Source organism: Rhodnius prolixus, unplaced genomic scaffold (genome assembly GCF_049639745.1).
Source record: "Rhodnius prolixus isolate KJV_2025 unplaced genomic scaffold, Rpr scaffold_12, whole genome shotgun sequence".
Taxonomy (NCBI): domain Eukaryota; kingdom Metazoa; phylum Arthropoda; class Insecta; order Hemiptera; family Reduviidae; genus Rhodnius; species Rhodnius prolixus.
In genome coordinates, this window is record NW_027411635.1 from 9,805,410 (window position 1) to 9,829,339 (window position 23,930).

At 34.8% G+C, this 23,930-nt stretch overlaps 1 protein-coding gene across 5 annotated transcripts in view; it reads left to right on the forward strand.

Moving 5' to 3' along the window:
• The window catches only part of kcc (solute carrier family 12 member kcc), a 42,359-nt gene extending 20,420 nt beyond the window's left edge, over positions 1-21,939 (forward strand). For 3 of the 5 annotated variants that reach the window (XM_074143097.1, XM_074143098.1, XM_074143099.1), the window contains 20 exons: positions 9,402-9,481; positions 10,400-10,663; positions 10,775-10,960; positions 11,373-11,608; positions 11,689-11,879; positions 11,966-12,127; positions 12,219-12,375; positions 12,463-12,601; positions 14,039-14,292; positions 15,216-15,335; positions 15,411-15,604; positions 15,691-15,859; positions 16,241-16,430; positions 16,531-16,746; positions 18,598-18,705; positions 19,871-19,912; positions 20,152-20,256; positions 20,349-20,467; positions 20,542-20,681; positions 21,284-21,939. In XM_074143097.1, the coding sequence (XP_073999198.1) occupies positions 9,402-9,481; positions 10,400-10,663; positions 10,775-10,960; positions 11,373-11,608; positions 11,689-11,879; positions 11,966-12,127; positions 12,219-12,375; positions 12,463-12,601; positions 14,039-14,292; positions 15,216-15,335; positions 15,411-15,604; positions 15,691-15,859; positions 16,241-16,430; positions 16,531-16,746; positions 18,598-18,705; positions 19,871-19,912; positions 20,152-20,256; positions 20,349-20,467; positions 20,542-20,681; positions 21,284-21,375 (3,164 nt within the window). In that variant the 3' untranslated portion in view covers positions 21,376-21,939. Of the gene's footprint in view, positions 1-5,154; positions 5,387-9,401; positions 9,482-10,399; positions 10,664-10,774; positions 10,961-11,372; positions 11,609-11,688; positions 11,880-11,965; positions 12,128-12,218; positions 12,376-12,462; positions 12,602-14,038; positions 14,293-15,215; positions 15,336-15,410; positions 15,605-15,690; positions 15,860-16,240; positions 16,431-16,530; positions 16,747-18,597; positions 18,706-19,870; positions 19,913-20,151; positions 20,257-20,348; positions 20,468-20,541; positions 20,682-21,283 lie in introns of those variants that run through there. The other 2 variants (XM_074143101.1, XM_074143100.1) reach the window with 2 other exon arrangements.
• The last annotated feature ends 1,991 nt before the right edge of the window (positions 21,940-23,930 follow it).

The window sequence follows — 23,930 nt, forward strand, 5'->3', positions numbered from 1 at the left end:
GCTATTATACAAATAAATTATTCAACAATAATTATTCATTTCTCAATTGTACTTTAATGTAGTCCCTTTAATTTTACTTGTAGTAAAATATTTGAATAATTAGCTCTCCTAAAAATATGCATATCTTATCTATTTTATATTCCAAATATATAACATTGTGGGAAGAACACCTAGATTAAGAATGTAATTGAAGAAAACTATATTATTTAATATAAAGCCAAATTAATTATTACGTATTTTTAATGCTTGACTACTACATCAAGTAGAGTAACAATCAATTTAATCGGAGAATGAACTTAAATTGGACGATTTTCATTTAAAAAAAATGAACAAAATCATTGATATATGTTGGTGTAAGCACTTTTTAAAAAACGGTTTTTGAATTTTTTAGCCTCACAATATTTTTGATTTTTTATAAAGTTTTTCTTGTTAACCTGTGATTAATAGCTTGATTATTATAGATCATTAGATATTACAGTCAGTCTAAGTTAAATGGTGTGCTTCTTGATCAAATATTCTTTCTTGAAAAAGAAAAATTAAGGTGCGTTTACAATACTTCTCCCTTAAAGGCAAAGAGAAGTTCAAACATCAAATACGTACAATTGCAATAGCTCCCTTTAGCAGCTGTAAGAGTAGGATGGCGCAATAATGTCACGCAGTAAAACCGAACCACTTCTTCCTGCCAAATTTTATCAAAATTGATCGTAGTTATTGATTATTAAGACGGGCCTTACTTAAGTGGAGCAAACTCCATTTGTAATTTTAAAGACGACGAGATCCACAAAAGCTATGTCCACATGAATTTTGATTCGAATAAAAAATAAAATAAAGGTTCAAATTCATTGACGTAAATCAGTACACGCGTCGATTATTCGAAAGATTGCAGTACTTTCCTTTTGTGCGTGTAAGAGCATGATGGCACTTAAGAGTCACGAAGGGAAGCTTCAATCACTTCTTCGAGCTGAAGTTTAACAAAATCGGACTAAGTGTATTAAAAATATTAGTAATAATAGTTTTAGAGAGGGCCTTACTTGCGTGGGGCAAACTCCCTTCGTTATGAGGCACAAGGTCGAGATTTCTAAAATGCAAATTTGTACAAGATTTCGATTCGAATGACGCTAATAATTTTGGAGCGGCCTTACACACATGGGACTAACTCCTCTACGCACTTTTAGGCGCTATGTTGTTTACGAAAAATGTAACAAGAAAAAGAAGGAAGAACAATAATTTTTGAAAATGCAGTTTATGCTCATTTTCAGCAACTTTTTTTATCGAAATCTACTAGATCTGGGTTGTTGCAAAAAAAAAAAAAAAAAAATACAGTTACAAAGGAGGATTTGCCCTATATTTTGAAGGAAATTTGGAAATTTTATCTTTTATAGAAAAAGAGAAAAAAAAATATTTAAGTTGGGTGTTTTCCTACCGGGCAGTTTTAATTATACTCCCCATTAATATAAATTAAAATAATAAATATAAATACTCTTTAACAAATATAAAATAATACTATCTATTTTTGCTCTTCTATCTTGCAGTGTCGAGGAGTATTCAACATTAAATTATATGCAGACAAATTACACGCACATATGATACATTATGAGTACATTTATGTATGAAAAACTTTTTCTATGCAACATATGTTGTATAGAACAATAATTCGATTTATACAACTTTCTCTGTACTACAAAACGTTAATTATATCTGAATATTATATACTCGTACTTATCAATTTGTTATATACCTATTTAAGGCCTTACTGACTAGAGTACAAGTTCAAATAATATTAAATAAAATTGCATCTTTTTAAATGATAAAGAAAGTATTGCGATAAAATTTTCCACCGGATTTTGAGGTTCCTTAGTTAGAAAAAATTGCTGAAAACCAAAAATTGCTGGAAGATACTTATATATTTCGATTTGGCCCTTTTAGGAGAGCCGACTATAGCTTAGCGATCAAAATCACTCAACTTACGATTAGTGCAGTGGTTATGAAGCGTAAGTAAGAGATTCCTAGCTCAAATCCCGCGTTTAGACTTTTTTTTTGTTTGAAAAAATTTTAATGGTAAAGCATGTACGTACTTCTGTCCCCGTCCACCAACACCTAAGTACCACTTTGCTGTATAGATTTTTCAATTTTTTTTTGATATTCTCGAAAATGGTTTCAAGGATTTTCTAAAAACTGTTTATTATACAGGTCTCTCTTACTTTTTATTTTAAAAATTTCCCTGAAAAATTCTATTAAAAGCTTTTCTAAGAGTATTAGACCACCTCATCCATCAGTTGGCTTTCCTTTAAAGTGCATTTCAATGTAATGTACGGTTCTACTAGTTATCTCAAGCCTAATAAACTCAAATTCTATTTAAAGGTGATAAATGAAATTCTGAGTTCAAAGAAAATCCTTTGTATTGGAAGTACGACTTTACTTAGTGAATTTTTCACTTTTTTTTTTATTTTCATGAAAATGGCTTCTTAGATTTTCTTCAATTTTCGTATCTAAATTTCACGTATGGATCCGTATCTTTTATTTAAATAATTTTTCATATGAATGCGGTTTTGGTCAATTCTGGTGAGGGATGGGTTGACCTTGGTCTACTGTCCAAACTTCGTACGTGAATAAAATTTGAAGGTTTGAACTACCTTTTTGAAATACCTTTAAGTCGCGTTCAATTTTTAATCATATTAAAGTATCAAAGATAAGTATAACTTTGCGTGAACAAGATCTTTTTCTATGTAGTCAGTGTGTGGTCTAGTGGTCAAGAGTGTGGCTTTGCAAGTGGGAGATCCTCAATTCGAATCCCGCGTATAACTACTTTTTATTTGTTTGAGAAGATTTTTTAATAGTAAAGTACGAGCTTCTGTCCCCGTCCACAACACCTAGTTGGTAGTTGGACGTTAAGCCCCGCCTGAAAAAATAGGCGATTACTTTACTTTATATAATTGAATCGCAGTACAACTTCCTAGAAATATGTTGGTTTTCACAGCAAAAAAGTTGAGAAACGCTGGGTTAATGATCATTTCTCCCAGAAGTAGCCAAATTAACTGAAACAGTCATTAAAAAGGGTTTTAATAGTCACTGATAATGTCTTCGAAACAGCATTATGCCCTGAGTTGTTGTGATAACCGGTAGAAAAGTAACAAGAAAAAAAAAAAATAAAAACAATAATAGCAGGCTTTTATCATAATGAAAGCCATAATGCGTTTAAATATTCATAAAAATATATATTTATTTATTCATATATATTATGTATGCATGTGTGTGTGTTTTCTTTGACTTTAGTGTGTTGAATTAGTGAAAATTGACAATGAGGTTGGTGTTAATTTTGCATTATTGATTATTTATAATTTATTGAATGTAATGGATAGAGAAAACAATTTAACAATTATAAGAGAGACCATTCCGAATTAGCACAATACCAAAGAAACGAATTATTTATGCCATATTAAATTCTTTCAAGTTTTCACTTCGAGCATTATTAAATTCATTCATCCTGAGGTGCTTCTTTTTGTAGTTTGTATGTGCAGTTTAGTGCGACGAAACTAGTTTTTATTTAAAGAATAGAACTTAATCATATTTAAATTAATTCATATGAATAGATTTGATGTGTGAAGAGTACCTCACAGTTGCCGTGCGATCAACCGAGTCGGAAAATCCATTACTAACAATGAGGCGTTAAAGAAAGACCTAGTCATAGTGCTTAAATTGTCCAGTTTTTTAAATCTAGTGACTTTTTTTCCTGTTTTCATCTGTGGCTTTATTACTTGGATCCGTAATAGCAAAAGTGAAAAAAACCTTCTCAAGAATACCAATAATATTGGATTAATTATTCCATATTCTTCCAATATTGGATTTAAAACATGACAGTTCTTTCAGTTGGGCTAAAATTGTTTATGTCTTGCGTTTATGCAGAACTGGAAGGACGAGAACACTTTAAGTAAAACTATGTTAATCTCCTGTAAAGTTGCCTTATGCTGAGTTTTTGCGGTAGTTTTTCTTGAAAACATCCATGTAAAACAAGTTTAATGTAATTGTTCTTTACAAAAGAAATATATAATTTTGATAAATTAATTCGGCTGAAGTTGCGTTTAACGCAGCCTAAGGCATTATTGTACATTTTGTTATTTCGTACATTGTACATTTCGTTATTGTACATTTCTCCTCCCTTGTGAAAACTTGTTAGTAAAATTAGTTGAATTTACAGTAACTTTTATAAGTTCTGCTCGTCTGTAAAAAAAAAAAAAAAACCTATCTTACCTTTAAAATAGCTGTATGGCCGAAAGATGTGGAGAATGTGATTTTTCTTACGGGTAGTAGTCTGGGTGTGAGATTGTCTAGAATTCAAAATATCAAGTCACTAGAGATTAGGTGTCTGTTAGTGTACTCGTCAGATGTCGAATTAAAGTTTCATTTTCATCGACTTGTGCCAACTTACCTCCTGGGAGATCTATTTTGTTTAGTATTTAATTCCATGGATTAAAGCTATTTCTAGATGTACTACTTTATTTACAATTCAAACTATAGAATTCTATCGTCAGCAGGTTAGGAGATAAAAGCTCATCCAATTACGGGATTTGCACAAGCTAGACTATACACTCCTTTAAAATTTTTCACAGTGTCATTATGGCGACAATCCTCTTCCTCCAAATTTGTGACCATACTATTGTCCAGTACAATGTGAGCACACTAACTAAATCTTCATCTAACTAGTAGACTTAAACGCAGTTCAGGAAATTTTCAGTTTGAGGCATATTGCTGGCGCCGGACTAAACTTTCTTTTAAGGGATGTCACTGGCTGTGAAAGTGATCTCAAATGTCTCTCAAAAAACTTGTGAGCATATACTTTAGTCCAGAGTAGTTGATCTCACTAACTATAAATTCATCTAACTGATAGGGTCAACCAGTTTGAGAAACATTGCTTGAGCTACACTAAACACTCTTTTAATGACTGACACTGACTGTGAATAGGCCTCAGTCCACCATTAATGTTATTTTGGATTATTATATTGTTATTGTTAAATTATTTATTATGATTTTAAACTTACAATTTTTTTTGTGTAAAAATGTTTCAGATAACGTTTGTCAGTGAACCAGTTTGAATCTATATGAATTGTTTTTGGGATTATGGGTGGATTAAATTTATGAGAAAGATTTTCATAAGATTTTTGTGTGGGATTTAATATTTAATAAGATTTGTTGGGTTAATATGTTATTTTAGGAAATTTATTAAATTGGGAGAAAAAAATTTGATTTGACATTTATATAGTGTACGTAGAAGAAAGGAACAATTTAGCGTCATGGAGCCTGAAAATTTATCGATGTCTCGATAAATTAAAATTGACAACCTTTAAAATTTGGTATATTTAATAAGGGATGATGCCTAAATTCACTAAAGGTTGGTATTTGGTAGGTTCATTTTTTCATTATTGTTTCTTTCATTTTGCTGTTATTTTAATTTTAAGAACTGTGTTATGCAGAGGAAGATCTAGCCAATTAATCCATATTTTCACCTTGGCACATCTTAGGAAACTGCTTACATACATATTGTAGGAACTTAGCTTATGGAACAGGGGAAGAAGCTAAGGGTTTATCTTTGCTGTCCTATTTGTGTTCTGATGAAACAGACTGAAATAGATCTGCACTGACATTTATCAATAAAAAGCGCCTGATAGCTCAGAAGGCAATCTTGAACCTGCTGAAATTAAGATAAAAAATGGAATATAATTGAAGTTCGTATGCCATGCTAATCCATAGAAAGGTTGGTAGACCTTTTTTCAGCAGGAGAAAACTACTTATCAAAATGAAAATGGTTTTGAATCAAATTACGATACCGCCAACTCCAAAATACTTAGATAAGGCTTTGCAGGTGGGAGAAATTGTAGGCCTCGTAAGCTATTTACTTGAGGTCTAACCAAATGTCATGCAAAGAACCGTGGTTTGAGCTTCCGGTGATTCATGATTTTTTGAGACATGGTTACTTACGAGGGTCGTTTGAAAAGTCCGTGCAAAAATAAAAACTACTTAATTTTTTGGGGTAAACCTTTTTTATTTTTCAACATAGTCTCCTTTTAGGCTTATACACTTCGTCCAACGCTGCTCTAGTTTGTTGATCCCTTCCGATTTGTCCAAGTCTGAAAAATAGCCATTCGTTTCTGCAATCACCTCCTCGTTTGAATAAAATCTTTTTCCCGCCAGCCATTTCTTCATATTGGGGAACAAATAGTAGTCCGGAGAATAGGGGGGATGTGAAACGAGTTGGAACCCTATTTCCATTAATTTTGCGACCACAACTGCTGAGGTGTGAGCTGGTGCGTTGTCGTGATGGAAAAGGACTTTTTTGTGGGCCAATCGTGGGCGTTTTTCTTGCAGCTCTGTTTTCAAACGGTCCAATAACGATGAATAATATGCACCTGTAATAGTTTTACCCTTTTCCAGATAGTCGATGAGGATTATTCCTTGCGAATCCCAAAAGACAGTCGCCATAATCTTTCCGGCCGAAGGAACGGTCTTCGCCTTTTTTGGCGCAGATTCCCCCTTGGTAACCCATTGTTTAGATTGTTCTTTGGTCTCAGGAGTGTAGTGATGTATCCATGTTTCATCCACAGTGACGAAACGACGCTTAAAGTCCTGCGGATTCTTCTGGAACAGCTGCAAACCGTCTTTGCAACACTTCACACGATTTCGTTTTTGGTCAAGCGTGAGCAATCGCGGCACCCATCTTGCTGATAGCTTTGTCATGTCCAAATGTTAATGCAAAATATTATGTACCCGTTCATTCGAGATGCCCACAGCACTAGCAATCTCACGCACCTTCACTCTTCTGTCATCCATCACCATATCATGGATTTTATCAATGATTTCTGGAGTAGTAACCTCAACAGGGCGTCCAGAACGTTCAGCGTCACTTGTGCCCATTTGGCCACTCCGAAAATTTTGAATCCACTTATAAACTGTTCTAATCGAAGGTGCAGAGTCACCATAATGTTTATCAAGCTTCTCTTTAGTCTCCTGAGGCGTTTTGCCTTTCATAAAGTAGTGTTTAATCAACACACGAAATTCTTTTTCGTCCATTTTTTGAAAATCACTCGACTTCCTCGATTCAAACGAATGCCAAACACAAAGAAATAGACCGATCTGGCTGAAACTTGGTGTGTGTTCTTCCAAGAGATGCTACTAACTAAACATAACCTCGATACGCGCCAGTAGTGCTATCTCTCTGACTTTGCACGGACTTTTCAAACGACCCTCGTACCTACAGATGGACGCCATTATTGTGATGATTACTCAATATTTATTTTTTCTTATCTTTGTAAGTAATTAAAAATATCGAACGAAAAGAGAAATCCAAGAGCAGTTGGGAGGGATTATCACTCTACAACTTGTAAAGTCCTTGAAGTGCTCTAGTGGCACTCTTAGCTACCATTGTCTTCTCGTGCTTCAATTCCAAACAATAGCACTATCATGCCTATGTATTATTTTGGATTTCTCTTATAATAGAAAGCAGATTTTCTCTTACGGGAATATACTTTCTTTAACGCCATTATAGTAAGTATAGTTTTGAAAAAAATGACGTTTTACATTTTTAAAAAAGACAATTTTTTGCCTTTTGTGAATGTTTTAATGTTAAAAATATCCAATGTGCTTGATTGTTGTATAGGCATCTTTCTGTAAGCTGTAGGAAATTCCTCGCTTATCCCCATGCCTAGGTCAGACAAAGAACAAACTGCACGTCAGTTTCAAGAATCCATGTAATCATTGTGTTATTTTAATCCTACTGTCTCAGTATATCCTCTTCAATCATGTTGTTGATAAGTAAATGGGCTTCGGAAGAATTTTAAAGTTTTCATTGGATCAAAATATAAGCAAAAATTGCTTAAATCTTAGTTTGGATGTGTTGAACAACAAAATTTCCTTCATTTTGATAACATTGAAGATGATTAGGTTGGTTTTCGTGGTATGCAGCTCATAAAGCTTTTAGTAAGACTTAAGAAAGTATTATCTAAAATAAAAATGAAGTCTTACTTACTAAAGTCGAAAATGTTGAGGTTTAGAAGGAATAGAGGGACAAATGAGATTGTAATGAATATTGCAAACGTTGGGGTGAGTTGCTTCAAATACTTTGATGTTCACTTAGAGATGATAGCACAATAAATTCAAAGAAGTAAAAGAAAATATGTGTGTAATTGAAGTTTAAACTTCGTTATTATAAAAGAAGTGTTCTAGAACATCAAAAAAGTAGGTGCAGAAGCAATGTTTGTTCTCACCGTCACGTTTCCAGCGAGTCATAGATGTGGGCAGCTATCTAAAGCCCCATATAGCTTAGCAAAGAAATAAATAAATCCCACCCACATGAGTCCTCACTAAGTTCTAAGACTCATTGGTATTCGAGTGAAACAGACAGCAATTGCGGGAAAAAGAATAAGCTGTTTAAAGGACTACCAGATCCTGACCACCCATGCCCATGGCGGACCCAAACATAAGCATGAGAGAGGTTAAAGCAAGACCAAAGAACAGAGTTCCAGACAGTCTCCTATCAGAATCTTGCTGGCAACCCACTGATCTTATCCACAAGAATTATTGCGGCAAAACTATCCCGGTTGCTCGACGTACTTGTGTGGGTAATGACACACCAATAGCATGCTTGGATCAGTGAAAGGAAATGAAGTGCTTTATTGGCCAACCTATCCACTTCCTCATTATCTGCAATCGCTATATGATGTGGCACTCCAATTAGAAAAACATTTTAAATGCAATATAGTTTTCCAGTCCTTTAATTAATACCACTTTAGAGGCGTCGACACAGAAATTCAGTGCGATCAACGCTATTTTGTGATTTATTTTTCTATTTATGATTTTGAGTTAACTAGGTGTTAAGGTTTACATGAAAAGCGTGCGCAGCAAAGAAGTTCTGAAAAGTAGGCTTGTTCAGAAGAATTGGTTGGAAGAGCAAGAAGGATGGGTCAGGCACTGTAAGAAGCAACACTTTTATCTTCCCAGCAGTAGATTACGAAATAGATGTAGTAGACTCTCATTATATGTCACTGTTCTTGTATAGAAGAGCGGTGCTAAATGGATTGTTTACCCTACATCTCATTTCTACTTATCTACAGTATTGAGACGGCCAGCTAACCTTGTATTTAATCACGCCAGTTCTACAGCAATTGCACCAATACTTTTGTATTGGGTGTTGGGTTTTGCCCTTTCGAAAGTCTTATCTTCAGTATTAAAGTTTTGAAACCAACTCCAAGAGTTTTTAAAAGGAAGCGATTTATATAATTTCTAAGGTTTTGAAAAACTGTCATTTTTTTTATAGATCCTACACACAAAAGTTCATCAAGTGTATTTGAGTGCATAAAAGTTCATGAAAAAAAAAATTAATGCAATGTTTAAGTGATTTTTTTTTTTTTCAGGTGATAGTGGAGATGCCCAACCATTTGTACCTTCGAAGGACATTCTGTCCGGCTATGAGACCAATCTCTTCCTATATTCGGTTAGTCTTTATTTGTGAAGTTTATTTCCTGAGTAAAAGAATTCTTTCAGAGTAATTGCTTTGTAGCTTCAAAGCATTTAGGGATTATTATTTGTTTAATATTGTGCATCAAGCTCTGAAATGTTCTGAAAATTTGGAACTACATAAAATCTGAGTATGTGTTACTTTTTTTTGTGGCTCGGGTTCGCTGATAATATTTTGAGAGAAAACAAAATCTGACAATCATAAAAATCTAAAGGTCATTTTCAGTGAGAATCCAATTATTTAGAGTTTGTTGCGTTTAGCTTCAGCTCAAAGCAGGCATTATTCGAGAACTTGATGTGATTTTAGAGTACGGCTCTGAAAGTATTGAAACCGTGATAAAAAATGTTGAAAGTACCTTGGCTTAGAAAAATCTCAAAGGCAAGACAAATCTATTATTATTTTTTTATAATTGCTCGTAGTTATTGCAAATATTTTTCAGAGCTGAAAATTTACCGATTACAACTAACTCCGAGAAAGTTTTTTGATTGAACATGTTTCTTCAAATTCAATTTCAAAGTATTTGTTGGTATTTTTATGTACCTGGTTGTAGAGCTCATAGGATTTTTTTAAATTCCGGTCTATTTAATTCAAAGAACGGCTCAAAATATATGCTATACAAAAAATGCCATGGCTTATAAAATCTGAAAATATTTTTCGGTTTTTCTGGGCACTGAAAATATTTCAGCTCCGAAAAATGTATTTTCTTAGTTAATATTTTAATCTTTGTGAAGGGTTCATTTCTGGTTCTAGGAATACGCTCGTTTGGAATAGTACTTACTTTTGTTGAAATTCCCAACTGCTTTGTTTGATTTGTAAATACTTTATGTGAGATCAGCTCAGCTTGGTATGTGTTTGTTACGTTGATCATCTCTCTCTCTGCTTTATATTTCACAGGAAGAAATGGAAGACCGTCCAAGAATATCCACGCTTATTAGCTCGTTGGCCAACTATTCCAATACAATCCCACCGGCGTCCAGCGATCCGGATGCTAAGCCAACTGATACAAAAGGTGGTGCCTCGATGGGAACATTGGTTGGCGTCTATCTACCATGTATCCAGAACATTTTCGGCGTCATCCTATTCATAAGACTTACTTGGGTGGTTGGTACAGCTGGTGCTGTTCAAGGATTCCTGATAGTGCTCTGTTGTTGTTGTGTGGTAAGTTCAAGTAATAAATCCTTGCATGTTCTTGCATTGATGCTTATTCCATGGTTTCTCCAATAAATGTGTCATCTTTTTTTTCCTTGTTACGTTCTAAAACTCTTAAAGACAATGTTAACGGCTATCTCCATGAGTGCTATAGCTACAAATGGTGTCGTACCAGCTGGTGGATCTTATTTCATGATCTCGAGATCTCTTGGGCCAGAATTTGGCGGCGCTGTGGGAATGCTATTTTACACTGGTACTACCTTAGCGGCAGCCATGTACATTATTGGAGCTGTAGAAATTGTTTTGGTAAGTACTGCAAATTAATCCTTAACTAAGCAAAGCCTGGCTTTTTCCAGGCTAGATTAAAACCATAACATATAACATAGCTATTAAGCTGAAGTCAACCCAACTGTGAAATTCCTCAAATAGCAAAATATAGAAAATCCAACTATTGAGTTTTAGTCTCCAAATTATACCTTATAGACCTGTACTAATATTGTTTCCCAGATTCTATAGTATTCAGTGCAGTGAAAAGTAAGGTAATAACAGTCTGCCAGCTAAGAGGTTCCTTAATTAAATACAATATTCTCTAGACCATTTTCGACCAAATAGTCATCGAAACTAGTTCATATAATAACTATCGTTCAATCTTATGATAGTTACAACACAAATACAAACTATTTTTTATTTAGTAATAACCTAATCAAATTTTTCACAGACATATATGGCACCCGGCCTCTCCATATTTGGCGACTTTACCAAAGATGTGGAGATAATGTACAACAATTTCAGAGTTTATGGCACGGGCTTATTGATGGTTATGGGCACCATTGTATTTATTGGCGTGAAATTTGTGAATAAATTCGCTGGCGTCGCGTTGGCTTGTGTTATCTTGTCAATATTGGCTGTCTATGCAGGGATATTTGTCAATTTCTATGGGAATGAAAAGTTGAAGTAAGTTTTGGTTAAAGTTTATAATGTACTTTAAATTTTTTGTTAGGAGTGACTTTAATTACTTTGCGTTATGAGTCTAGAATGTGTGTACTTGGTACGAGACTATTAAAGGCTGTCGACTCCAACAATTGTACTAAAGAGGTTGGAGGTGCAGTGTACGAGATCTTCTGCAATGTGAATGGCTCTAGTGTGATCTGTGATCCATATTTTGAGAATCATGAAGTAAGCGTACGCAATGGAATCCAGGGATTAGCATCTGGAGTATTTTTTGGTACGCATAGTTTTAGTATAAGTGTGATCAATTGTTTTTAATTTATAAGCAACAGAACTAATATCTCTCTTTCTGTTATGTCATAGACAATATTGGCGACTATTTTTTGAGCGAAGGCCAATTCATTGCCGTCAGCAAAGATCCAGAAGAAATTCAGACTTTGGATCGACCAACCTACAATCAAGTGGTTGCAGATTTGACCACAACTTTTACCATTTTGATTGGAATTTTTTTTCCATCAGTTACAGGTATATTAAGAACGTGGTCATATATTGTAGTGCAAGGCATTGAAATATACTTCTTAACTTTAGTATTCATGGATTTTATTTATTTATTTAGGCATAATGGCTGGCTCAAATCGTTCGGGTGATTTGGCAGATGCTCAAAAATCCATCCCGATTGGCACTATTTGCGCTATTCTAACCACAAGCACGGTATATCTGTCTTCTGTTTTATTGTTTGCTGGTACAGTAGACAATTTATTGTTACGTGATAAGTAAGTATTATCTAGATTCAATTAATTTCTTTTTTATATTATTACCCACAATAAAATATTTATTGTGCTTTTGATTTTGTGCTATAGATTTGGTCAAAGTATCGGCGGTAGATTGGTTGTAGCGAATATGGCATGGCCAAATGAATGGGTAATTTTGATTGGATCTTTTCTTTCTACGCTAGGTGCTGGCCTGCAAAGTTTAACCGGCGCTCCCAGATTGTTACAGGTATGTCTTTTCTTTTTTCCTTTGGTTTTAGAAACAAAAAACTGTAATCGAAGAAGGTGGGCTGTAGAACACGTGTAAATAAACTTCAATGCTATCAAATTCTTACATTATTTATTTTTAACTCTTATTAGGAAGAAGCATTACAGAATAGCTTTTTGATTTTTATTAAATATTCTCGGGAAAGCTTGAACAATTTTTATTATTCTTTGCATGTTAACTGCTTGTATTTTATTTCAACATTTCTTCCGGAAAAGGATATAATATTAGTGGTTTTGGGGGGGCGATCGATGTAACTTGAAAGCAGACTTCTGTTTTCTTCGGTGGTGCTGCTAGGCAATGGGATTTTTATGTGTGAAGGTAATTTGTCACAAATGGAACACCTTAAAACGGTGCCGGACCAGATAAGTGCCACGACCCGATCTGGCTTTTTTTTTTTTACAGGTGAGAGATATTGAATGAGGACAGTGATAATTTTTGATATAATAAAAAATAATAAGATGGTGAGCTAACTGAAAGGAATACTAGTTTGTAATTCCTGAAATTCAGAGGAGTGGGGGATGCCACCAACGCTTAATACACCAAGAGATTTTGACAAGAAAATTTTTCTATAATTGCAGTTAATTCAATTGAACAGAAACACAATTGGGAGGTCTGGACCATATAAGAATGTTTGAATGACTTACAGTTTTATGTTCTCCTTATAATTAAAACACAGACTAACTTGTTTTTTTTACAATTTAGACCCAGACTGACATATTCTTATTATAATTTAGACATAGACTGACCTTCGGCACTTGACTTGGAAACTTGCTGAAATACCTTGACTTGTACAAATTGCTGGCAGGTACCATGGCTGTTGGGCCCAGACAGACGCGGACCTGACGCGGAACCGACTGCACATGTTGTACCTCTCTTCCTACAATGGCCACAGCCACCTAGTAAGGGGAGGATGACTTGTTGACAAGGTGGTGCCAACAGTTTTAAATTCAAACTTGTTTTCAGGGACTGAACAATAGGGAATGGCAGATCTAGAAAATGACGCCCCAAAGTGAGTTTAATTAAATCAGAGCTCCTTTGCAGATTTTATCAGAAGAGAAAGAAACGGCTGCTTGTTTGATTGCTGTGCACTCGCTACTTTACGATATGTGACTTTTGGTTAAGGCAGCAGAATTGTTTTGCAAGATTGACAGTTGGGAAAAATAAAATATTACGAAAAAAGAAGGTTTCTTCCATAACCATAATAAGCTTAGTCATTTGGCTGTGATATCGGAGAACAAATGCCGAGAAATTCCTGATCAAAGATATCTTGCCCTTCGATTTTTCAAGAGCTTAGTGCAGCTTCACTTGCTGAACACTATTTACTATTTGGAGGTGGACGTAGAGACACTTTACACTGTCTAAGAATGAGTATGTATAGTATCTTATTTATTTTTGCAGGCAATTGCTAAAGATGGAATAGTGCCATTTTTAGCACCGTTTGCGGTGTCTTCATCGCGTGGCGAGCCAACACGAGCTCTACTGCTGACGTTGTCCATTTGCCAGTGTGGTATCCTGCTCGGCAATGTAGACTACCTGGCGCCATTGCTTTCCATGTTCTTTCTAATGTGTTACGGATTTGTGAATCTTGCATGCGCCTTGCAGACCATCTTGCGTACTCCAAATTGGCGTCCAAGATTTAAATATTATCACTGGTAAGTCCTCGGCCATTTTTTTTTTTTAAGGAGGTCTATGAGTTCACTAAGTCTTCCAGTCATCCAGATCTAAATCCTGTAAATCAGTAAAACTTCCTATTATGTTTTATAATACCTTCATAATGACCTTAATATGTCTTTCATTTCCAATCTGATCACGTCTTGATATAGGTGACTCTGTTCTAGCGTTTTCACTCATGTCAGTCCTCTAATATCCTCATTATCCAGCTACCATCCTCCCTGAAAACAAGCACAAGTGGCCTAGAGATCATTTAGTGTAATTTAACTTCTTTGAGACCACAAGTAATTAAGGAGGCACACTCTTGGGTGGGTGCTCATTAGGTGACACACAGTAATTGTTTGCTCAACTTGATCCAATTTACTATCGGGAGCTCTTCTAATAGTGCCTACAGCTCCCTGTTGTGCCTACGTCGCCAGGTCGTGCCTTCACGTACTGGGCCATAAATCTTACGAAGCAGCTTTCTTTCGAACACCAGCAGACGGTTTTCGTCCGCCTTTGAGATGGTCCATGTTTCCGAGGCACACACCAAAACGGGCCTAATAAGAGTCTTGCAGAGCCTCAGTTTAGTACCTCTCGTCAATAATTTGCTTTTAAAATGCTTACTTAGACCATAATAGCATTTATTCGCTGACATCAATCTCCTTTTTACTTCCTGTGAAACGTCATTCTCCGCTGACACAAGGGATCCCAGAAAACGAACTCTGTGACGGTTTCAAATTTGTAATTTCCTATTTGTAGGGGCTCTTTCAGTGTTGAGAAAATCTTTGAGACACGGAGCTCTTACCAAGTTTGTCTCACTCACAAGACATCTTCTAAATTTAAGTTGAGGCCTTCATCTTTACTCTTGTTCTTAGGAACTAGAAGCTTGCTCTGTTCTCATAGGGATTTAATTTGCTTTTAGGTCTCTATCGTTCTTAGGATTGGCTCTTTGTATTGCCGTAATGTTCATGTCAAGTTGGTACTATGCTCTAGTCGCTATGGGCATGGCTGGACTCATCTACAAGTATATCGAATATCGAGGGTGAGTATTCAATAAACTATTTCTTCTTTTTTAATCTATTTTTTGTACTTATTCGAGTCAGTGTTGTGTTTGCAGTGCGGAAAAGGAGTGGGGCGATGGAATTAGCGGCTTGGCATTGTCTGCAGCTAGATACTCGTTGCTGCGCCTTGAAGAAGGACCACCGCACACAAAAAATTGGCGTCCACAGATTTTGATCCTCTGCAAGCTCACAGAAGACTATCTGCCTAAGTACCGTAAAATCTTTACGTTTGCTTCACAGTTGAAAGCAGGTAAATGTAGCATATTTCATGGCCTTGGTTTAGCATTGCGTCTGATTTTGCACCCGCACTTATTGTTGATTTTTTTTTCTTCGCAGGCAAAGGACTGACTGTGACTGTGTCCGTGGTGCCCGGCGACTTTAGCCAGTGCAGCGGTGAGGCAATGGCCGCTAAGCAGAGTCTACGCAAGTTGATGGATGAGGAACGAGTCAAAGGCTTTGTTGATGTGTTGGTCGCTTCAGACATCGCCGAAGGAATCTCTTACTTGTAAAATCTAAGCCTTATCTTATTTGTACTTTTTAATTTTATTTTTTAATATACTTACTAAATTAATCAAAATTAAGTCATTTTATCTATTTGTACATTTTAAATCCTTTTATTTAAAATCACGTTTCTTCCATCAAATTAAATCTTCTTTAACCCAAATTGATACAAATAAAATTTAAACATCACTCAATCAGATTAAACGTTTTCCAATCAAATTTAACCTTTAAATTGAAATCGCTTTTTCATTTCCTCTAAACTAACGGAATTTTTGAAAACTGAAATTCAAGCTTTTTCAACGCTTTTTTTCTGCCATTAAGCATTTAATAGTAATTTAATCTTAAATTTGAAGTTTTACTATTTTTTTGGTCCTTAATTGAGCAGGATCCAGACGACGGGACTGGGCGGCATGAAGCCTAACACTGTAATCCTCGGTTGGCCTTACTCCTGGAGGAACTCTGAAAACGAAAGGACATGGCACACTTTCTTGAAATCAGTACGGAATGTGGCGGCAGCCAGAATGGCATTGCTCGTACCTAAAGGCATCAACTTCTTTCCGAATTCCACGATTAAGGTAAGTAGAAGAGACCTTTTCTGATTTCTGAATTGTTAAAGACGCCAATGAATCAATTTGAGGGGGTTAGAGTGTAAAAAACCTGCCTTGCAAATTGCAGATGACCGGCAATATTGACATTTGGTGGATTGTACATGATGGCGGTTTGTTGATGCTGCTTCCATTCTTATTGAAGCAACATCGCACTTGGAAAAATTGTAAATTGCGCATTTTCACTGTGGCGCAAATGGAGGACAATTCCATTCAGATGAAGAAAGATTTGAAAACCTTCCTGTATCATCTGAGGATTGAAGCTGAAGTAGAAGTTGTGGAAATGGTAAGTGAAATTTAGTTTATTTAAAACCTAATATTTGTGGCCAAGGATTTGGCAGGATATTTGGTGCTTTGGGCCTTTAGACCTGCTCTACATTGATAGCAGACAAACTGATTTATTGCTCCATCTGCACAAAGGGCTAGCAGTTTAAGTCCTATGGCTGTTCTTCAACTGACACCTAAAACACCCTGTGTGAGGTTTAACCTAGGTACCAGATTCTAGACCCGGATATCTGTGAGCACTAGTAAGCAGCCCTAGGCTCTACTTTATATTGATAATAAATAGACCAGTGTAGAATTGCATTCTGCCGTAACTACACACAGCAAAACTAATGCGTCTAATTAGAATGACATCGTTAAAGTGATCAAACTTGGCTGGCTCAGATGGGCGGGCCACTTAGTTAATATGTCTGATTTGGCAGTGCCTAAAAGGCTCATGGATGAGGATGCTTCCATTGCAGCTGAAAAGGTAGGACTCCATGAAAAAGAAAATAAAAGTCATTATTATTATTATTATTATTATTATTTTATTTTTATTTTTTTTTATAGGGGCGGTCCCCGAGCGCTAGCTCATACCCGCCTCACGTACACACCTCTTCCGCTCAACCAAATGACCACAAAATGAGCCCTCAACACACACAAGTCCCGGCCAACAAAGCCAACAGGCACAGACAATCACAACAACAACAACAACAACAACAACACAACAACAAATCATCAACAACAATCACATAATTACAATTAAATAAAACAAATAAAATCACCCACTCGCACACACCCAACACAAACTCGAAAAACACGCACCAAACCAAACTCCCAACAACACCCTCCAGCCAACCAACCAGATCTACTTCATCTACCAACCACCGAGGTCATCCGCCCCATTATTATTATTATTACTTATTACTATTACTTATTACTATTACTTATTACTATTACTTATTACTATTACTTATTACTATTACTTATTACTATTACTTATTACTATTACTTATTACTATTACTTATTACTATTACTTATTACTATTACTTATTACTATTACTTATTACTATTACTTATTACTATTACTTATTACTATTACTTATTACTATTACTTATTACTATTACTTATTACTATTACTTATTACTATTACTTATTACTATTACTTATTACTATTACTTATTACTATTACTTATTACTATTACTTATTACTATTACTTATTACTATTACTTATTACTATTACTTATTACTATTACTTATTACTATTACTTATTACTATTACTTATTACTATTACTTATTACTATTACTTATTACTATTACTTATTACTATTACTTATTACTATTACTTATTACTATTACTTATTACTATTACTTATTACTATTACTTATTACTATTACTTATTACTATTACTTATTACTATTACTTATTACTATTACTTATTACTATTACTTATTACTATTACTTATTACTATTACTTATTACTATTACTTATTACTATTACTTATTTATTACTTTTATTATTATTATTTATTTATTTATTATTATCATTATTATCTACTCACTCTCAGAGTAGCCAAGTCAAGTCTGAGCTTCTTAATCTGTTTCTTACCTAATATCTAAAATGACCTAATCTGAGGAGTATCCCAATATGTAGGCAAGGCTAGATATTTGGCCAGCTCTAATAAGTTGCGTAGGTCCATTTTGAGGGCCAGTCCAGTGTAAATACACCTGTCTGCTCCACCCCACACACCTGTCATACACGCACACTCAATGAGAAAAAGAAAAAAAACTGCAGTCAACATCTCTCATAGGATCCTCGGACAAAGTTCTAGCGTTTGCATTGATGCTCAAATATTTTCACTCTTTCACAGACGGATAACGACATTTCAGCCTATACTTACGAGCGAACATTGATGATGGAGCAAAGGAATCAAATGCTAAAAGAACTCAGATTGAACAAAAAGGAATCGATGGGAATGGTATGGTCAACAAATTTATTTAATTCTTTTTCTAGAACTAAAATATTGAATGAAAAAATTGTCTCAGAAATTGACTTTCTCACTTCAATTATATAATATATTATATCATATTATGAACTACTGGTGATCAAAATTAGTGCACCACTTTGTTTTTCAATCAGAATTTTTTGAAAAACTGGTCAAGGCATAAGAAAATTATGTGTGTTTGTTTTTGTGAATGCAAAAGCGCTTTTTGAACCTTTACCTACCGACATTTTTTTTTTAGCAACCCTTTTTATTTCCAGGTAATGCTTGTATCAGCTAATAGAGAAATCTGTGCGATTAAGAATAAAAATGAATTTCTTAGAAATTCAGTTCAAAGAAACGTTATGCGTCTAGCATATGTTAAATTTAAGTAGGAAGATCTAAAAAATCATAAGATGTTTCCGAACAAATCTCACAAAAGTGAAAAATTCATTCAGTGAAGTGGTAGTTCCGGTTAGGGATTTTAATGCCTAAGTTACTGTTGGGTCTCTTGTTGAGCGTGTAGGATGAATATTTCTTATTGGTTGAGGAAAAAAATTATCCACCGAGAAGACAAGGCATCTCAAACGTGTTCGCTAATATAAGATTTTTATCTTCTTCCCTACTCAGTTTTCATTGCAGGCATGGTACCCTCAGATTCCCACCTCTATCGCTCCATTGTCCACTCTATACAGGTTAAAAATAAAAAAATACGGAGTAACTGAAGAAAAACTTCCAAGGTTTTTGCCTGCAAGGATAGTTGGGGAATAGCTAAGGAACGAAAGTATTGGCGTTACATTAAAAAGATTTATGCTAATATTTCCAGCAATAAATTTGATAGATAAGTAAACAAGGCATTTTATAGTTGTAGCAAGAACAACGCACAACTTTTCTTATGCCAAAGAAAAGTTAAATTTTTTAAAATTATACAATAGAAGAAAATTTACAGTCTGAAGTAGAACATGTTCATAAGAACGGGTATTAATCAATCAATAGTAAAACTGACATGAAATTCCACAATTATGACAAAAAAATGCGCGTGGGTAATATACAAAAAAAAGTGCGGGAAGACTAAAAATATGGCATTATTTTGCGCAGATGACGAATCAATCCATAAGGTTTTAAATTTAATAAATTTGAATTCATTTTAAAAATGCCATAGATTGCCTACAACGAGATACCATCGGAAGAGAATATGCCATTGGTAAAATATCTTTATTTAATATTATTAGTTCTATTGTTTTTCTTGCGCTGGCATAAACACTGTTTTTAAGAGCGAACCCAGACTTCATATGGTCTCAATTCTAACATTCAAATTTGGCCATATATGGTAGTTAAGAGCGAGTGATTTATGGCAGCTCGGTTTTTTTCTTTCACGAATTTTATTTTATTATTATTTTTATTGGCAGTTGAATGGTCCTAAAAATGTTATGCCCTGCACAGGTACAAGCAATTGTTGACCAACATCACGATATGAAAACTGCGACTAAAGTCCGTTTTCAAGAGCCATCAAATGGGAAAACACCTGGCAATAATAAGGAGAATTTGGTATTATTTATCATATTTTTTGCGACCGAATTATTTGTCTTAGTTCTTTTAGTTGTAGTCACTCATTTGTGGTTTTTTCCTCCCAATTTCAGCAAAACGAAGGCAATGATGAAACTACTAAAAAATGTGATACTACACAAGCATGCAATAAATCCTCACCACAAAATGTACCTCCAACAGTTCCAATCACTGAAAAGCCAAGTATTACTCCGTAAGTAAAATATTCTTTCTTTTTTTTAATACATTACATAATGATATAAAAATAAAAAATGAAAATAATTGCAGCGATAAAGGTAACGTTCGAAGAATGCATACAGCCGTCAAACTGAACGAAGTTATTGTGCACAAGTCAAGCGAAGCACAGCTTGTGATATTGAATCTACCCGGGCCGCCGAGGGATACAACTTTTGAAAGGGAAGCTAACTGTATCCTTTAAGTGCCAGTGGATTGTATATGAGGATTGACTTACTAGACTGCGAAATCGTGTTTTTGAACCACAATTTAAACCATTGTGATCAGCTCCTCAATAATTTTGACCAGTAAATCCTTTTCTCATCACATCTTTAATTTTCTTCTTTAATCTTCCTAAAAGCCATATAAAATAAGCAAATTAAAACCAATAAAGTTAGGCAGTTCTCTACCTTAGGATTTCAATATAGAGCACTGCTAAAAACGGTTTTACATTGTTTAGGCTGGCTAATTTTTTTCAAGAAAATTTATTTTAAGAGGATTCCTTAAAAGTTATTTTACTTTAGCAAATCTATATTTTTGCCCACAAAGTAGTAAAACTATAAAGGTAGGAGAAAACAATGAGAACTTTAATTAGAAAAAGTAATGCGGTGTTCACATTAGTTTAAAAAAAAATAGGGAATATTACTTTTCTTAAAAGTCTGAGTTTAAAGTTCTTTTTTTTCCGGCGCATCTACGTCTATGGTCATTAGCGCCTTCATTTTAAAGTTCTTTTTTCATTAATCAAGTAACAAAACCTAAAAAATGTATATTTTCCTTAACAGTCTTCTTTTCTAAGACATGGAGTTTTTGGAAGTGTTGACTGAAGGTCTGGAACGAGTTTTAATGGTTCGCGGTGGTGGCCGCGAGGTTATTACAATCTATTCATGAATTGTTATACAGTATATTGTTACAGAGTATTATAATGTAATCTTTCCCTAATGTAACTCATCTCCATTACAGTCTCTTCACTATTATAGTAAACATTTTAAGCCTGAATGAAAAAGTAATTTGAGTATAGTGGGGATTTCTTTGTGGGCAGGTGAGTTTACAATATTCATGAATCTGTGGTTTGAATAGTTTTTTTTTTCAGTCTCAGTCTAATTAACGATTAAACGATTAGTCTCTTTGCGTGGAATCACTTTTTAGCACTATCTTGATTCAAACAAAAAGGAGTGAGCTAGCTATTATTTGCGCTTCGAATCACAGCCGCAGTTATTTTTTTCTCTTAAAACAAAACTGAGCTAGCTACTATCTTTGTCTCTGCTCATAACAACTATTCGGTATCTTAATAAGGAATCAATCTCTGATTTAGATCCAGTGTGGAACTGAGTGAGTATTAGAGTTTGTCTCAGTATCTTCTAGCTAAGAAATAGTTGAGCTAGCAGTAAGAGTTTATTCTCAGTCAATTGAATGCTACTTAGGCTCTAAGCAAGGAATAAGACTTAGCTTTAATTTAATTCCCTAAAACAAGAACTGGGCTAGCTAGCTACTTTTCAGTCCCTCAGTTCGTTAACTCCATTTCTTAAAACGAAAGGTCTCCGGTTGGATTCTTGGCTTCTATAGTAGGATGATTTGCTACTAGCGTTCAGTATTATTTCCTTGCAGCTGTTTAGTCTTTACAAGGAATCAGTTCCTTATTTTGTGATTTAAAATAGTGTATGGCTAGATAATCGGTGTTCAGTCTCAGTCCCTGAAAATGTACTTAAACTTTCATCAAGGAATCAAACTTAGCTCAATTTTCGCTACGGTACAGTCACGTGGTATCAGTATACTTTGGGAACCTAAGTAGTTATTTAGACTCTTAATAAAGAATCGGTCTTTGTTATTCTCTCACTACATTGGTCTAACTGCTAGCGTTCATTCTCAGATTCTTAGCAGCTACTGAATTATTTTGAGTCAGTCTCTTGTTTTGACACGAAAGAAGAAGAGGACTCTTAGCTACTTTGGTGCAGACCCAATTCTCCTTAACAATCACTCAGTCTCTTTTAGAATACAGTCTCAGTCCAATTAACGATTAAACGATTAGTCTCTTTGCGGAATCACTTTTTAGCTCTAATCTTGATTCAAACAAAAAGAGAGTGGGCTAGCTATTATTTGCGCATCGAATAACTGCGTTAACACTCCAGTTCTCAGTATTGGATTTCTCTTATTTTTGTTCCAAAATAGAAGTGGGCTGAAGCAACATTGTGTTCGGTCATTTTCTTTGTGAGAGATTCTGCCTTGACTCTAATTTTGCTCTTTCAATGAAATCTAAGACAACTATATAGAGTTTTAGTTTCAATTGAAGAAATCTTAAATAGAGTTCAGTTTAAGTTCCTAAGCAGCTACCTTGTCAATTGCTGTAATCAGTCGCTGCACTGATCTAGTCATTAAAACTGGACTGGGCTTGTCAAATAGGCTGGCTAGCTACAAGATTTTAGCAACCATCTCTGTTTTTAAGCTAAAATATCAGTATCATTTCTGATGTTGGCTCCAAAAAATATAACTGGACTAAATAGTAGAGTTCTTAGCAGCGAATCAGTCTCTGTCCATTTTGGCTCTTAATATTCATAGATCCTTTCACTAAATCTTGTGGGTCTTATTTTCTTGAAAGTAATTTCAAAATAACTTTTGGAAGTTACTGTAGTTTCTGCATAAGAAACGACTTTATAGCACAATTCAATCAGGTCTCATATTTTAAGGCCTCATCTTGTGCACTTCAAAACTTAAATTTATGACCTCTAATCCCTCTTAAACTAATTTTGAGGAGCAATTTTTGCAATCAAATAGTAAAATCTAGATTGTCTTGAATTTTGAAGGATCTTGGGCATGCTAATCTTCTTAGCGCCTTTTTTCTTTAGCGAAATTTCAAACTTCAGAAGAGCTCTCTGAAAGGTACTAAAGGATTTATTCTCTATGAAGGAATCTAAATTCTAGGTCCTTTTCTTGGAGACTCTGTGGACTACCTTGGGCATTAGATCTAGGATAAACCATTTTTCATAAAGAACAGAAAGGTAAGACTTAATCTTTAGTCAAGAAATTCAGGTGAATATCTTTTAGAGATTTCAGAGTCATCTACCTACTGGACTTCCTGTAAGCTATAAAATATATAGGCCTAACAGAGCACTGGTGACTACTAGGGAACTCTTTTAAAGTCTTTTCAAGCCACGGAGAGCCTCTACTTTTTCTTCAGTGAGACTGGTCTTAGTTGAAATTTTGAGTACAGCGTGAACTATACTTGCCCACGGAAAATCTAAAGAATTTTGGGAAAAGGGTGTCCCTCTCTGTAAAACTATGACAACTCTTCTTTCATGTTTTATCCTAGGAGAGATTCCATGGAAGTCTTAAGGCTGTAACATAGCCTATGACCTCAAATAATGGTCTCTCTCTCTCTCTCTCTCTCTCTCTCTCTCTCTCTCTCTCTCGGGGGAAAGGACTCACAAAATTTCTCCAGTCAAAATCGG